This window comes from Pseudopipra pipra, chromosome 8 (assembly GCF_036250125.1).
Source record: "Pseudopipra pipra isolate bDixPip1 chromosome 8, bDixPip1.hap1, whole genome shotgun sequence".
In the NCBI taxonomy this organism is placed as follows: Eukaryota; Metazoa; Chordata; class Aves; order Passeriformes; family Pipridae; genus Pseudopipra; species Pseudopipra pipra.
The window spans coordinates 22,870,630-22,886,879 of record NC_087556.1 but is presented as its reverse complement, the minus strand read 5'-3'; the positions used below and the strand labels follow the sequence as shown (position 1 = coordinate 22,886,879).

At 57.5% G+C, this 16,250-nt stretch overlaps 1 protein-coding gene across 4 annotated transcripts; it reads left to right on the top strand.

Moving 5' to 3' along the window:
• Positions 1-3,275: 3,275 nt before the first annotated feature.
• On the top strand, positions 3,276-15,201 carry R3HCC1L (R3H domain and coiled-coil containing 1 like). Of its 4 annotated transcripts, none has more exons than XM_064663047.1 (7): positions 3,276-3,348; positions 8,755-10,193; positions 13,712-13,887; positions 14,002-14,072; positions 14,186-14,281; positions 14,446-14,586; positions 14,764-15,201. In XM_064663047.1, exons 2-7 carry the CDS (start codon positions 8,769-8,771, stop codon positions 14,817-14,819), a joined length of 1,965 nt encoding a protein of 654 aa, XP_064519117.1. In that variant the 5' UTR covers positions 3,276-3,348; positions 8,755-8,768; the 3' UTR covers positions 14,820-15,201. The 4 variants fall into 4 exon arrangements, with proteins under 4 accessions (XP_064519117.1, XP_064519119.1, XP_064519118.1 ...); XM_064663049.1 differs by having other exon boundaries at positions 3,348-3,422; positions 8,759-10,193; XM_064663048.1 differs by lacking the exon at positions 3,276-3,348 and adding an exon at positions 3,368-3,422.
• Positions 15,202-16,250: the final 1,049 nt, after the last annotated feature.

Sequence of the window (16,250 nt, the reverse complement as noted above, 5' to 3'; positions counted from 1 at the left end):
ACCGCTTCCCTGCCCGCGAGCCGCCGGCAGCACCGGTGTCTGCCCGCACCACCGCCTGCTTCCCTGCATTATACAGCACTGTCACGAGCTGCCGAGTCCCCAGGTGTTTGGTGCAATAATGCAAAGCAGATCTAATCCACCCCAGCCCTGAGCTCCGCAGTCCCCTCCCCATGGGCTGAGTGTGTTCCCTGGCCAGGCATGGGAGAGAGATCAAGGACTGTGGGTGCTCTGGGTGTGCCCAGCACACTGGAGCTGACAGGAGATTTCCCCGTTGTTCCTGTATGCCCCTTGCAGCTCCCCAGAGATTTTCTCTGCCAAAAACACTCTGTAAGAATTTGCTCTGCAGCAATAAATCAGAGGGATGCTTACACAAGCACGGGCCAGTGCTGGGCTCCCTGGAACTGGGGTGCAGCGAGGTACTTGAGGCAAGGCTCAGTCCCAGAATGTGGTTCATTCATTTCCCGGCTACTTGCAACTTGGTGGTGTCCTGGGTCCCAGTGGCTTCCCAGGTTGTCTGGGTCCTTTAGGGCCAGAGCAGAGCAACCAGGGACTCCTCTACACCTACATGTGGTCCAAGAGGGTCCCCAGGGCTGGCTGGGGTCTAACGTGGCTGCAACAGCCTCAGTACCCCAGGACAAGGTAGTTCCCTGTCCCCGGACCATGCTTGGCTGTCTCAGTTCCTCCTGCTGAATCCTGGCAAGGAGCTGGGTAGGGGCAGCCAAAACCCCTGACCTCTCTGGCACCTCCATGTGTGTGTTGAGCCAGCAAGTTCTCAGTTCCCTGAGAACAATGGGAGTCACAGGGGCTGACAGGCTCTCTGGTGGCTGAGAGGAGGCTCCAAGGCTCAGAGGGAAAAGCCTGCTCAGGAAGGGCTGAGGTTGCCCCATACTGTCTTTCTTTCCCCTCCTAAGGGCCAGGACTCAGGCCAGCACAGGGATGCTGTATGAGCACGAGCTGGATGCACAGCTCATTTGAGATCAGTCCCAGACCTGGGGCCACTAACAGCTCCTTTCTCTCCTGTGCTGCTCCTTTCAGCCTGTGTCTCCCCATGGCCCCAGCTGATGCAGTTGCAGATGAACAGACAAGGAAAGCCAGGCAGCAACTCCTGGCTTGCTCTGCTGTCCCGTGGGAACCACAGACATGGCAGCTTTGGATCAAGGTTCTTCAGAAGGAAGAATAACCCCAGCTATCAGCAGAGAGCGGCTGGCTGGCTCCCGACATATGCTCCCACTGGGTAGATACGTGAGCAGTGGATTTTTGGACAGAGGTGCTGAGGCCATCGATGCAGAGCCATGGGATGCTGGGCAGGGTGCCTAAGGCATGGCTGGGCTGGGGGCAGACCAGACAGCAACAATTAACTGCCTGTCCCAGCACTGGGAGCAGTGGGAGCCCAGTGCCACCCTGCTTTGTGCAGATCATCAGTCAGCCCTTAGAACATGGGATCTCCATGCCTGGGAAGACTCCCAGGACACCTGAGACCACTCTAGCCCAGGAGAAGTTGGGACATGGTCAAGCAAAGCCCTACAGTCTCTGGGGTTGCTGGCCTCAGGGACTGGTTCAGGTGGGGTGCCTTTACATCCCTGCCTTGCCCTCACCCATCTGCCCTTTCCCAGGGAACAAGGCGGTGTTAGTGGTGCAATGGGTCCCTGTCCCCATGGGTGGCAGTCTGGAGGGTACCACTGTGTCCCTCGAGGGAAACAGGAGCACAGACACAGTCGCTGAGGCTGGAGGAGATATGAAAAGATGTCTTATAGTGGAGGAAACCAAGGGGGTCCTTTTGCATCCCACACCTTGCAGTGCTTGGACTGTGTTCCTGCTGCTATGGAAACTGCTGTGGAGCATCATCCTGCTGCACCAGCCAGGGTGACCAGGCCACCACAGTCCCCAGCCTTCTTCAAGCTCTGTCCCCACATACTGGGGCTGACAAAGTGGGAGAGGCTGGGTGCTCCCTGCCAGGCACTATCCTTAGGTCACTCTGGGCCTGTGATGGGATAGGGGCATCCCTGGGTGGGAGACCCACGGCACGGGAGGGATGGAGAAACTAGGGAAGTGCTGGCAGGGGGTGCCTCATGCCATTCCAGACAAACCCAGCTCCCATGCGGCCAGGGGCTCCACGCTGCTTGGCCTCCCTCAAACATAAATCATTTTCTAATTTATAACATGAATAATTGATTTTGCCTCCATAGCTGGCGATAAATCTCCTGTGCGCACATGCATAAGAAAATAATAATAACGAAAGCGATCAGGATCTGCTGCCATCGATTACCTGTGAGAGGGAACACGGTCCCCTGTATGCCACAGCAGGCTGGGAGAGGGGCTGCTCCCCAGGGGATGCCTGGCATGATCCTTCCTTGTCCCGCACAAGGGCACATGTCTGAGGTGGGATGACTGTACCTATCTGAGTCTGAGCCCCTGTGGCTGTACTGGGACCCACACTGGGCAGTCAGGAACATCCCAGTACTTCAGGGCATCCCAGACCTCAAGCATCAGCAGTCCTAGCCTTGTAGCCGCACCTGAGGAGGGATAAGATGCTCGGCGTAGCCCCATGCATGGATGCCCCATTCAGTGCCTCAGTGGCACCTTGCCAGGGTGGCCCATGACCAGTCTCCTGTCCCTTGCCAGCTGCACAGCCCCTGGGGAGCTGCAGAAGCTGCGCTGGCTGCCGGCTGCTCTGGTCCCAGTGGTGTGCACGCCATGGAACATTCCTCCTTGCCGAGGCATCTCCTCTCTGGTATCCACACCATGAAGCTGGCTGGGAAACGGTTGGGAATTGCATCGGAGAGCTTCGGCTCCCCAGGAAGCAGGTCCTGGGGTAGGGAGTGGGCAAAGACACCCCGTCCATCAGCCAAACAAACCAGGGCGGCTGCACCAGCTTGCCCAAAGCTTCCGTAGCCCGGTGTCCCCACGTCTGCCGACCTGCCAGCCCCCGCCACAGGGAGCACCGCCGCTCCCGCCCAGCGTGCGACATTAAACGGTAACGGGAGACCCACGGTAGCCTCCGTGGGACCCACCCGTGTGCGGGTGCGGGAGCCGCTCTCCCTCCTGCAGCCCTGTGTCCACCACCCTCCCAGCCACGAGCCCCCTCCCTCCGGCTGCCGGGCGGTGCCGGGGGAGGACGGGCCGCCGCGGCACCGGGGCTGCCCGCGGCGACTCGCGGAGGACCGTGCGGGGCGGCGGCGGCCCTTGTGCTCACGGGCGCAGGGGAGGAGCGGCGGCCCGGGGTGCGGGGCGGGGCGGAGCCGGTGCCGCACTACAGGTCCCGGCGCTCCCCACGGCGGGGCGGGCCCGGCGCGGCGGAAGCGGCGGCGCGGAGCGGAGCTGAGCGGCGGGGACCCGGCGCGGCCACTGGTAACGGCGGCGGCCTGGCGGGCGGCACGGCCCGGCCCGGCGGGGCGCTCGGGACGGGGGCACTGCAGCCCGGGGTGGGCACCCTGCCCTGTCCTGTACTTCTGCCCTGCTCTTTTCCGCCCTGGTGTCCCAGCCGTGATCCTTATCCCCTGTCCCAGCCCTGTCCCCCATCCCTTCTCCCGGCCCTGTCCCCCATCCCTTCTCCCGGCCCTGTCCCCCATCCCTTCTCCCGGCCCTGTCCCCCATCCCTTCTCCCGGCCCTGTCCCCCATCCCTTCTTCCGGCACTCTCCCATCTCTTCACCCAGGCCTGAACCCCACACCCTGTCCTAGCCTTGTACCCCATCTCCTCTCCTAGCCATGTCCCCCACGCCCTGCCCCAGCCCTGATCCCCCACCTGAAGTCGCACCTCTCCCACTCCACTGGCTGGCAGCCCCTGGCGTACCCAGATAACATGGCACTTGTCAGATCTGGTAACTCTCCCCAGTGTGCAGAGTCCCAGGGCAATGCCGGCAGTGTTCAGCCCTTGAGTGCAGGGCTGTTGCACATATCCCTGTGTGCTTAGTGTGCCAGGCTCCCATGCCTTATAAAACACGTCTGGTGCTCACAGGTGCTGGACACTGTTTTTCATGGCTGCTTGCCTGTCCCTGTCCCTCCATCCTTCATGCCTCATGCCACCTGTGAGGCTCTGCGTGCTGCCTGCTATGGGGCTGTCACAGCCCTGGGGTGGCCCATGGCATGATGCCGGTGATCAGATTCTGCCCCTTGCGCATTTTGGGGTGGCCTTGCTTTCTGGTCTGAGTGCACTGTGTGGTTCTGGGCCTTGCTTTCCAGGCTGCTCTTACCCCCTGAGTAGTTGCTTTGGGTTATTTTACTTTCATTTTCTCAGGCTGAGTCTCGCTTTGTTTCCTGGTTACATTTCTTGGATCCTTTGAATGATGTGTCTGCTCTGGAAGGTGTTTGCAACAACTCTCTGCTCAGTTTCATCTGCACATTTAATTACAGTTCAGTATTCAAGTTAAAGTTTGGGAGATGGTATAAAACGATACCCTGAACTTCAGCTAAGTTGTCTCTTGCCCAGCAATTCTTCTGAAATAGCTCCTCTGGACAAGCCAGCATATATCATCCAGAAGCCCATTGTGGTGGGTATGCAGGCTCCTTCACCTGCCAGTTTTGTTCTCCACTAGGCATAGAAACAGGATTTATCCTGTGCCTTGGTTCTGGCTTTGTTGTCCTTTCTTGCACGGAAAATTAGTGCCTGATTTGCTCTACCCATCACCAGGGCCCTGGTTTCTTCTTGGCACTGTGTATCAGCAGGTTAATAGGTTCATCTCTGCACCAGCCGTGCCGGCCAGGTGACTGTGTCTATGTGGAGATGCTGTTTTTGCTTTCCCTGCAGCTGTTTTTGCGAGGCCTCTGCCTCATTTGCATTTTTCTGGTTAAAACCAGTGATTTTTCCCTTTTGAGTCATCTTTATTTTTGAGCCATCATTAATTTTCTCTCCCTACTTGTTTATTAATAGACCTTTTCACTTTTGTGCTGATTCTGCCTGGGTATATTTGTAAAGTCCTTTGTATTCCCCTTAGTGCTCTGGCTGTTAACTCCTTTTGCTGGTTTGTTGTCCCTTTTTCCCACTGCAGCTGTGAGGGGACACTATTGACTTACAAATCATCTTCCTGTCTGGAATGTTCCCCTTTTCTTGTTCCAGGTATCTCCTAAGAGCACCTGTTCCAGGTATCTCCTAAGAGTATTGCAAATGAAAGGCATGATTTAAATCTCTCTTTCTCAGCACCTTTGACACTTTTGCCACCTCCTCAATGTTTGGTGTGGCTGCTGGAGAGCATCTTTCTCCTGGCAGCAGGGGACAGGGACGTCTTAAATCCTACAGGGCTGTGGGCAGACGTTGGATGGGATGCAGCTCTTGAAGCGCTTTGCTTTGCCTCATAACAGCAGCTCTGTGTTCTTGCCTTTGCTCTGTCTGTCTCCACCAGGTATTCATGTCCTTCCATGGCCCCATCACCTGCTGTTGAGCTGGGTGACCTGGGCTGGAGCTCTGCTGAGAGCAGGAGAGGTGCAGGGTAGCCAGAATCTCTGACAATCCTTACCTGGGCTACCATATGCTGGTGTTGGTGCAGTAGATGAGTGTACCATGGCACGTGCCCGGCATGGGATGAGCTCTGCAAGCAGCAGGTTCCCCAGCGGAGCTGTTTAGACTCTCCTTGTACCTACCTTTTTATTAATCTTGTTATTATAGTTATTTTTTTCCCCTTCAAAGAGCCCAATCTGCTGCAGGCTGTAAAGAGTGACATTGTGGTGCACGAGCTGCATGCCAAGGCTGCATGAGGTCTCCCAAGGCTCCTGATCCCCCAGTATTGCCATCCCTGTTCACTATCAGGGCTTTAAGGTTATCTACTCTATCGATGGGAATATGGATTGAGTGGAATTAGAAACCTCGAAGGCTAAAAATACAGCTCCCTGCCAGGAAATGCGGCAGCCTGCTGAGAGGGTGCTGCGTGGCACCGAAACTTCTCCGGGAACTGGCATGCTCCACGTGAGCACCACAGCCCAGCATCCGTGTCTGTTCCCAGGTTGCCTGAGCAGGACTGTGGCCAGCATCCCTGCCTACAGCAGGAGAAGGTGGCAGGACCCCTGGCTTTGCTGTCAGAGCTGCAATGGAGGTGTCTTCATGTGCCAGGCAGGGATGCAGATGATGGAGGAATTCAGCAGTGCGCTCTGCATTGGGAAGCAGGGTCTGTGATGTAGCCAGCCCTGTCTTGCTCTTGTTTGTGGGGCCCTTCCCTGGACGGATAGAGAAATCAGGGAGAAAACGCTGCCCGTATGTGCTGCAGATGGTTGCTAGAGGAGAAACTCAGGCTGGCACATCGACTGGGCAGCTCGCTGAGACCTCACAAACAGTGCCAGGAGCACAAGCTCCCCACGAGCAGCGTGAGCAGTGTGTTCCTGGGAACAGTGCGAGGGAAGCCTGTACCTGCAGGGAGCTCTGGCTGCTGCCTTGCTGATGCTCCAGCATCCTCCTGGCCATGCCAGGCTATGCTGTGCTGGTGGGCTTTATGTGCCAGGCAGCTGGGCAGCACTCTCATCACCACTTTTACCATGGTACCATGGCCTTTCCCTGCTTGCTGCCACAATGCGGATCTGTTTTGCTAGTTGACTTCGTAAAGTAGGACAGCACCTGGGGCAGCCCAGGCCTTTTTGGGGACGTGCTGCCCATTGTTGCCTGAGTTTGCAGGGCAAGCTTGGTCCCAGACTTTGGAAGTGGGAGGATTGCCCTGCCCAGTGTAGTGTGAATGAGACCCAAAGCCAGGGCCATTGCTCTGCCTCCCAGAGCATGAAATATGTCGGTGCCGACCCGTGGCTGTGGCATCGATGAAGTGTGTAATAGGCTGGGGGCAGGAGCTGTGCTGCCCTGTGGGGAAAAAACAAAGTGCTACAGCATCCCTGCTGGTGTGGGTCATCTACCACCTTGACGTGTGTCTTCCCAGGCTGTGGGAAGTGGCTCTTCCCCAGCAGTGTGTGGCAGGCAGAGATGTGCGGGGAGAGGATGTGCGGGGAGAGGATGCTCCCAGCACCAGCCGTCTGGCTAATGCTGCACCATCTGCTTTGGAGGGTGAGGCAAGGTGAATGGCAAGCTTTCGAGGAGCCCATAAATCCTGTGTGCAAAGGCTCTTCTTGGAGGTGACATGGGATGTGTGTGGAGCAGTGCTGCTCCTGGTTGTTCCCAGTGCTGGAAATTCTTGGGAAGCAGAGCCTGAAGAGATCACTGGTGCCCCCAAAGCATTTGATGATGTGCCTGGGAAACATCCTTTAGCAGAACATGCTTCAGTGTAGTTGGAAGCTCTCTGTGGTTGGAAATGGCGATGCTGGGGGGGCTTCCAGTACCCCCTCCCCTCTGGCATCCAGACTGCCATTCGGTGAGAAAATGTATAATGCCTTGGTGTTGAAAAATTACTAATCCAGCCCTTGGAAGGTTTGTAGGATATGTTCCTTTCTTGTGGTCGATAAAGATAAAGGGGATCGTTCTGCCAGCAAAATTAGTGTATCAAAGAGGGGGAAAAAAATGACAAGAGCTGTGGAGACAGAAAAATGATTGGGGCAGCCCTGGGATGGTGCCCAGCATCACCGCGGCGCCCGTGCCTGCACCTTGTGTTCCGGCCCACCTCCGCGGCACGAGGTGCAGGCACAGATGCCGCGGTCATGCCGGGGGGTACTGCCCTGCTCGGGCTTTTCCAGCGGTTTCCAGAGAGCCATGAGAGGCTCATCCGTCATGCCAAGGCAGCCGTCTGTCTGTCCATCAGGAAGAGGGGATGATGCCGTGTGGCATGGGCAGCCTCAGCCACTTTCCAGCCAGTGGTTGGCCTCCCGTCGCCTTCCTGGCACCGCTGCTGGCTCTTGGTGAGGGGCTACGAAGAGCATTTGTGCCTGGGTCAGGGGCTCCGTGGAGGGGAGGCTAATGTACCGGAGGTGCCTCGGAAATGAGAGCCTTGGATGGGTTCCTGGCCCTATTGATCTGCCGGCAGTTTATGCATCCTGACATTCATAATCTCGGTCGGCGCTGATGGTCCAGATTAATGGGCCCAGGGGCTGTCCATCCGTCACTTCACATTAATTACTGAAGAGGTGTTTTTCCAGTGATTTACCTGACAGTGGCCCGTGATGAATCCCCCTAAACGGAGTGGGCAGTGATTAATCACGGGGCCCCGGCCCAGCCCCACTCTGCCTTCCCCTCAACCACAGTGCAGCCCCCAGCACCATCCGTCTCCATAAACCCTGTCTGATGCATATTTATAGGGGCAGGGAGGCCTGGCCGCTTGCGGTGTGCCTGCTTCTGCCAAAGATGATGAAAAATAAATCTCTGTCTGGATGGGGCAGCAGGTGAGCAGGGCTGCAGTGTGCCAGGGTGGCAGCCGTGGTCCCACACCAGGGTATCCCTGGGCTGGGGTTTGGTTTCTGGTGTTCTGTGGCTGCCGCTGGCTTCTCTGTGGTTTTTGATGCATGAGTAGTGCATGATCTCTATGTTCTGCTTTGGGTGCAGATGTGGGCTCTTTGGGCTGGAGTGTCCCAGGTAGCAGCTGCCAGAGGAGGGCAGGTGCCCCAGTGATGCTGACAGGGTTTCCCTACTTCCCCCAAGCCTGACACACCCCACCAGGGCTGTAGGGGGTGTATAGGGCTGTGGGGTGCTCTGGGTGCCAAACCCCATTTGCAGATAAGCTACCGTGGGGCAGCGTTAGGGCTTCACAATCCATCACTGTGTGCAGCTGCTGGGGGAGCAAAGGGTGGGTGCTGGGCTGGAACCCCAACTCTGACCCAGGCAGGGGCTGCTCACTGTGTACTCTGCTGTGGGGCTGCTGGGACATGGGCAGGGCAGTGACGCTGTCTCTCCTTGGCAGGCAGCGGTGGCACCATGCAGCAGGAGGCGGAGGGCAGCCGGCCGCGCCGCAGGAAGCCTGACATGGCCCTCTATGTGCCCAAAGCACGGCGGGAGAGAGAGGCACAAGCAGCGGGCAGTGCCCTGGTCTGGCACCACCAGGAGCCTGCGAACCACCGCCTGGCACAGGACTCTTGCCAGGGCAGTGGCAAGGGGCAGAGGCGAAGCCCCCGTTCCACAGCACAGTCGGGCAGAGTGGTAAGGAGGGAGAGCAAGGCGGATGCTGCCCTGAAGGAGCTGCAGGCAGCCTCTGCCAGGCAGTGCCAGAGGGCGGGAGGCAGCTGCCCCATTGCACTGGAGAGCCTGGAGGCATCACCCCCTCCATGTGAGCCATGCCCAGATCCAACTGTTGCCCAGCCCTGGGACGGGCAGGACAAAGCATCCCATGATGAAGGATTCAGAGAGCTCAGCCGTGGCCACCAGATGACAAGGACTGAGCCTGACCCTCCATCCCCACCAACTGCCCAGGCTGGGGCCATGAAGGCTACCCCCAAGCCTGGGGATGACCTCACTAGCCCAACACCTGCTACTAGCCCAACACTGGTTTGTCAGACAGGACTGAGTGGCATGTTGGAGCACTTGGGGGACAGCACCCCAGATCCAGCTGGGGACCTCTCACAGAGCCTGAAAAAGGCTGTTTTTCAGTCAGCAGGAGTGGGCAAACAGGGCAGTGTGCCCAGGCTGGCAAGGGAGGCAGTGGCTCTGAAAGCCCAGAAGGAGGAGAGGGAGAAGGAGGGTTCTCTTCTGGCAGGGCAGAGCGAGGACTGTGCCACTGGGGTGTTAGAGGAGGGGGCGAGGTGGGGAGGCATGGCTGAGCTTGCCGGAGAGAGCACCTTGTGTGCACCAGGAGCCAGCTGTGAACCTGTGTTCCTGAGGGGTAGCACAGGTGATGTGCCAGTACTCCCAGGGGAGAGCACCCCAGGGCAGGGCATGGGCAGCCCATCCCAGCTCCTGCCTGTCACAGAGGAGAGCGCTACTGGTACCGGGAGACCCAGTGGGGAGCATGATCTGGTGGTTGCTGCCGAGGAATTGGGCAGCACTTGTGCCTGCACAGACAGCAGTGCTGGGGCTGAGAGCAGCCCAGGGAAGGGAGCACCCCTGGAGAACTGTGAGCCCTCACCACCCCTGGAGCTGCTATGCCGTGGCGTGGAGGAGCTCTTGCCGGTGTCCGGGGCCAAGGAGCTGGCAGGGGCGCATGAGGATGTCGGCTCACTGCAGAAGCACCAGTGCACCCAGGAGGCTGAGAAGGAAGAGAGAGGTCTCCACAGCAGCTCCCCAAAGGAAGGACAGACCAGTGCCAGTGCTGGAACCCTGAGCCAGGCTAGCCCGGGTGCTGAGGAGAGCTGGGATGTGCTGTTCAACGATGATGGGGATTGCCTGGACCCACGCCTGCTGGAGGAGGTACTTCCTGCAAGCCAATGTTTGTGAGGATTTGCAGGGATGGTGACTGCTGCCCACTGGGATCTGGGGGTTGTCTGTTCCTGTGTTCTCTGGGGTGAGTGCAGGGGTGGGCGGGCTGTATCCAGGGCATGCAGTCAGCCTGGCTGTGCTGCCTGCTGTCACTGCCAGCCATTCCCGAGGGCATGAGCTGCCTGAGCTGCTGCCAAAACACCTGGGACCTTCACCTTGCCCCCTGGCTGGTTCTCATCCCATCCTGCAGTGCTGGTGAAGGCTGAGGAGATTGTATCTCTGTAGTACTTAAAGTGCAGTAAAACCTGCTTGAGTGCCGTAAACTGCAACTGCACCCTGATGAAACTAGGGCTGGTGATAAAGAAATGAGCTCCCACTGAAACAGCAATGGGATGTTTCCTTGAAACTATGGCTTCTTAATCATCTATGGCTCATTACCATTCCCTCCTGCACGCATGCAGCTGAATTTACTACAGTTGGCTGCTTAGCACCAGCACCCACACCGTTTTCCTGCCATTCATGAAGAAAGCTCAGCTTCTGCAATGAGGCTGGATATCCCTTATTGCATTTTAAATCAATAGTGTCAAACTGGTAATTTTCTGAATGACATTAATGTACCTGAAGTAACAAACAGTGCTAATATTGTTACAGCCAGCGTCTGTCCACCCCAGGCTGGAAGCAGAGTATGAAGTGGTGGGTTCTGCCTCCATAACAGCATCTATGAAGGGATATGATTAACTCAAGAGCATCCTTACTAGGGGACACTGATACCCATCTTGTCCTGAAGGCCTTACTTGGGCTGGTGTGCCCTCTCTGAGCCTGGCATAGCGCTGAGATGGTGTGTGGGCCACACAGGGCTTACCTTGGGGGAATGTGGAAGGGCATTGGGTACTCCCATCCTTGCCTGGCTGTGTTCCCCTCAGCTGTGGTCCCCCACCCTCCAGCTGGGATGCTCTGATGCATTGCTGCTCTGATGGAAGCACGTGGTGCTGGCTTTCTGTGGGCTGGTGCCATAGACATGGCTTTGTCCTCGGAGTAGGAAGGTCAGGGACGGTCTGTGTTATGATGCAGCTGAAGGATGCTGTGGACAAGATTGTGTTGTGCAGTACTTCAAGGAGTATCCATATTAGCTCCCCCATGCACAAGCTCTGAGCCAAGTTTGAGCTTTCCAGGGAGCTTCCCAAAATGGGTGAAAAAGAACCTGAAATAGGGATTTATCAATTAAAAGTTGCCATCTTTGTCCCCTGCCAATTCCAATGTGGAGTTTGGTGCTTCCTGAGCCCTCTGAACTCTTGGCAGGGGGATGTGACTGCTGCAGGAGGGCGCAGGCTCTCAAGGAGAGCCTGTTGTTAATTAACAAAAAGGACAAGAAAATTAGTAGTGTCTTCCTCGTAACCAAATCCTTATGCGATGCAGATAGCCGGCAGAGAGCAAGATTTATGACGTTCTGTGTGGAAGAGAGATTTCTGATAGCGGGCAGCTCTTTAATCTAGCAGGAAAAAAATACCATAGTGAGTGCCATTGGCTGGAAGCTGAAACCAGGCAAATTCAGAGCAGAAATCAGTTTGAACACAGAGAGTAATTAAGTACCACGACCGTTTCTTTGCAGGCTCAGTGGACTCTCCATCAGCCAGTGTGGCATGGTGGGGGCTGTGGTGCATGTGTGCCAGGGACTGTGGTGTAAGGGAGCAGCCACCAACCCCTCTAACGTGCTCTGGCAAGGGTGCATCTTTAGAGAGCAGCAAGATGTGATGGACAGTCTTCATTTTCCCTGTCATCTGTCTGCCCATCCATCAGTGAACCTTTCCAGGATGCCTGTCAGGACCAGGGGCTGTACCCTGGTTCCCACTCACTGCCCTGCCCCATGGCTGGGGAGCTGCAGGCATGCTGCATGCTGGGGCTGGCAGCACCAGGGGACCTGTTGAACCTTGCCTGCCACGTGGCTGAGCCCTGCTGCCTGATGGCTCCTGTCCTTGCTGCCCGGCCACACTCGGTGATTTGTGAAGGTCAAGGACTGCTCTGACACTTTGTGCTCTTGCTCTCTAATCATCTTCCCAGTGCCTGGCACTACCCGAGTGCTCTGCTCCCTCAAGCGGCACTGCAGGGCTTCATCCTGCCAGGGAATGGCTCCCTCACCTACCCCGAGCAGGCACAGGGTGCCTGGCGAGTGTGCTGCTCCACACGGGGGTGATGGTGGGGCAGGTGGCTCTTCCAGCAGTGCTGGCCTGTCCCGTGAGCTCCATAACTCAGCTCTACCCTCCACCAGCATCCAGCCATCCTGGCAGCACTCCTTCACCTGCTGTGAATCCATCTTCCCCATAAAATTGTCAGAATGAGCACTTTTTATCGACTGAGCTGGCTGGGATTTATGGACTCTAACCTTGCAGCCGTGGTGTGCTCCACTATGATCGCTTAGGGGATCAGGCTGGGAACCTGGCTGAGTTATGTACCTGTTTCCTGGCACCATGCCAGCCCCACGCTCCAGGGGGACAGGGGAGCTGTCAGCACCTGTCCTGGTGTCTCAGCTGAAGCAGGGCAGTGAATCCCCTTGACAGCTGGCACAACATGGTTTGGAGAGCAGGGGTGCAGCAAGTGATGCAGGATGGCTCACTGGGCAGGAGATGGTGCGGGGTGGCCTACCGGCACTGGTGCTGTGGGACAAAGGGAAATAGAGGCTGGATGTATCCCTGTATTATGGCAGTGGGAGGCTGCTGCTCCTGTTTTAAACTGAAGGATGAAAAATGGACAAGGTAGAAAAGTGCTACAGCCATCATCTTTTAGGGCTGGAGAAAGTGCCCCATTGTGAGATGCTACAGGCACACAACCCATTTAGCTTATCAAGAAGAAGATTGAGAAGGGACTTGATAACATTAGCAAATGCTGTCATAGGGAGGGGACCAGAGACTGAGAGTTCTTTAATCCAGTAGAGAGGCAGAACACTGCCTGGTGGAAAGTGAAGTCAGGCAAATTCAAATGAGAAATAAGCATAAATTTTTAGCTGCACAGGTGATTACCACCAGAACTTGCTCTTTAGGGGAGTGCTGACTTTTTCATCTTGGCATCTGGGGTGCTGATGGGCTGCTCCATGCAGCCAGGGCATGCTAAGCCTGGTACTTCCATGTGGCAGGAAGACATCAATCTTTCCTCCTGGCATTGGTGTCCTGCTCCTTGTTCTTCCCTAAAAGTATTTCAGGTCATCACATCACTGTGGAAGGAGGGGTGTGCTTGGAAGTGCATGCACTGTTTCACCCCTGCCGTTCCTACTGTGCCCCCGGCAGGGCCACAGAACGTGGCAAGTGAAGGGATGCTGGTAATGGGAAAAGCAAGTGCATGGCGTGAGAATGCCAGTCAATAACTCCTAATTCTCAGTGCCATGAATCCATCTGCAGCGCTGGGATGGGGTGCAGGGGGCTGGGCCACTTTCTGGGGAGTGCTTGCCATGGATCGGGAACTGCTGTGGGGTAGGCAGGCATGGGTTGCTCAGTGCTGTGTCTTTCCTACCACTGCAGCTCTCAGGGGGTGAGAAGCACCAGGAGAGCCTGCAGTCACCCCGCTTCGACTACTACAGGGCTGAACCCACTGCTCCGGACATCAGCGATGATGAGCTGCCCCACGTCATCGAGATCTACGATTTCCCCTCGGATTTCTGCACTGAGGACCTAATGCGTGTCTTCTGCAGCTATCAGTGAGTCTGCCAGCAATGCTGTGTCCCCGGTGCTGGGGTTCCCTGCCTGGGCTGTGCTCCAGACCCCCACTCACCAGGTGCCAATTCCTTGCTAACCTTCCCTCTCTTTGGTAGGAAAAAAGGCTTTGATATTAAATGGGTGGATGATACACATGCCCTGGGCGTCTTCTCCAGCCCCATAACAGGTACTGCTCCTGGTTTGGCTGGGTATGGGCAGAGGGGAGGCATCCCTCTCCTGTGGCCAGATCCTGGGCATAGGACTGACCCTGCACCTGAACTTGCTGCTCTCTCCCTGCAGCACGTGATGCCCTCAGCACCAAGCACCTCATGGTGAAGACGCGTCCGCTCTCCCAGGGCACCCGCGCCTCTAAAGCCAAAGCCAGGGCATATGCTGGTGAGTGATGCTGCCCTGTGCTGGCTTGTGTCATCGTGCTTGTGCTGCAACATCATCCTGACAACTGGGGAGGGACAGGGCAGCCAGCACTGCTCTGTGACCATGCCAGCTGTTCTATCCCTCCCAGGATTCCCCACTGATGTCCCCCATCTTCACTTTCACAGAGTACCTGCAGCCAGCCAAGGAGCGCCCTGAAACATCAGCTGTCCTGGCCAGGCGGCTGGTGATCGGTGCCTTGGGGGTACGCAGCAACCAGACTCCAGCCCAGCGAGATGCAGAGCGGAGGAAGCTGCAAGAAGCTCAAGGTGAGTTTTGGATGCCTGGAGGCACTGCAGTATGGGGAGACCCTCCTTGTGAATACCCCTTCTCACAGGGTGCTGGGTGGGAGGGAGTCCACCCAGGGTGGACTCCAGCCACCTCCACGAGGAAGTGTGTGGCTGTGGGCTGATGGGGACATGGTGTTGACCCTTTTGTCTCTGCAGAGAGGAAGCGCCTGGAAAACAAGCAGCGGGAGGATGCCTGGGAGGGCCGAGACTGAGCCAGGAGGCTGCACTTTCAGCCCCACTGGAAACCCCCCTGGGGTGCCTGGACCCCTCTCTGTAGGCAGGCAGGGCACTCTGCATCTCAGAGCTGGGACAGATACTGCACCACATCCAAAAGCACTGGGCAGCTCCACCGAAAGGGCTGAGCAGGACGCATGCAGGATTGTTGCTGTGGGGATGCTGTTGCCATCAGGCATCACTGCCCACCCTACCCCAGGCAGGACCCCCAGGGCTGCCAGCTGCAGCAGGAGCAGCAGGGGGGTGCAGGGAACTCATCAGAGAGCAGGGGGGCTGTGTGGGGCGGCCCTGGCCACCTGGCAGGGCCTTGCAAATGAGAGTTTCTCTCCTTTATTTTGCTAATAAATACCATATATTTTATTTGCTTGCTTGGGTGGTGGCTCCCATTTCCTTCATACCGGGGATGGGTATGCATGCTGGGGGCGTCTGGGGATGTCCACCCCTCCCAGGTGTGGGTGTCCCCAGCGGGAAGGGGGGATGTGCAGGCAGGAGGGATCGGGCAGGGCGGCAGGCAGGAATGTGCTGGCAGGGACTCTGTTTACTTCCGCGGAGCAGCTGTGGCCCCGAACAGCAGGGCCCTTGTCAGAACACGGGCAGGGCCACGTTCCTGGCCCTGCACGGGGCTGTGATGTGGCCATGCTGCCAGCCGTGGTGGGCTGGGGGCTTCCTGCCCCGCCCCGGGGTGGAGGCCAGTGGCTGGGACCTGCCTTTGGCTCCTGTGCTTTGCATCGTCACTCAGCATCTGAAAAACAGCCCTGTGTGCCCCAGCACTCCTGCCCTGTAGCCCTGCACACTCTCAGGGCTGTGACTTTGGGGCCCTTCACAGGAGGTGAGGATGGGGATGATGCTTTTCTGCCACCCCTGCCAGCGGTTTGCATGTTTTTGGTTGCTGAAGGGCTCATGTGGCTGCCCCGTGTCCCCTGGCTGTCCCCCAGCTTGGCAGCAGTGGAGCTGGTCACAACCCCGTGGCAGTGGCTGCCTGCCCCTGCACCGTCCAGCAGTGCTGCCAGCTGGGAGCCATCTCAGCCGCCGTTCCCGGATGCTTGTGGCTTGGCCAGTGGAAATTTCAGGGCGCAAAGCTGCTCTCATGTGGAAAACATCCTCCCCGCCATCCGGCATCCCTCAAACCCTGACCCCGGCAGAGAGAGCCTCTCGCCGGCATGTGCCTTGCCACGATCTCTGGCCTCAGGCCACCCCAGTGCATCACTGCTGTCCCCAGCAGCTCCTCCACGTGCAGAGGCCATCACGTGTGGGCACAGTCTGGCATGTCCTGGGCCAAGGTGGGTGCTGATAGCCCCCTCCCTGGGCTGGTGCCTGCCAGTGAGGTGGGGGATGGGCAGAGGTGTGCAAGGAGGGGGGTGGCACTGCCTGTCAGCTGGCTCACTGGGGAACAGGCAGTACAGAATGGG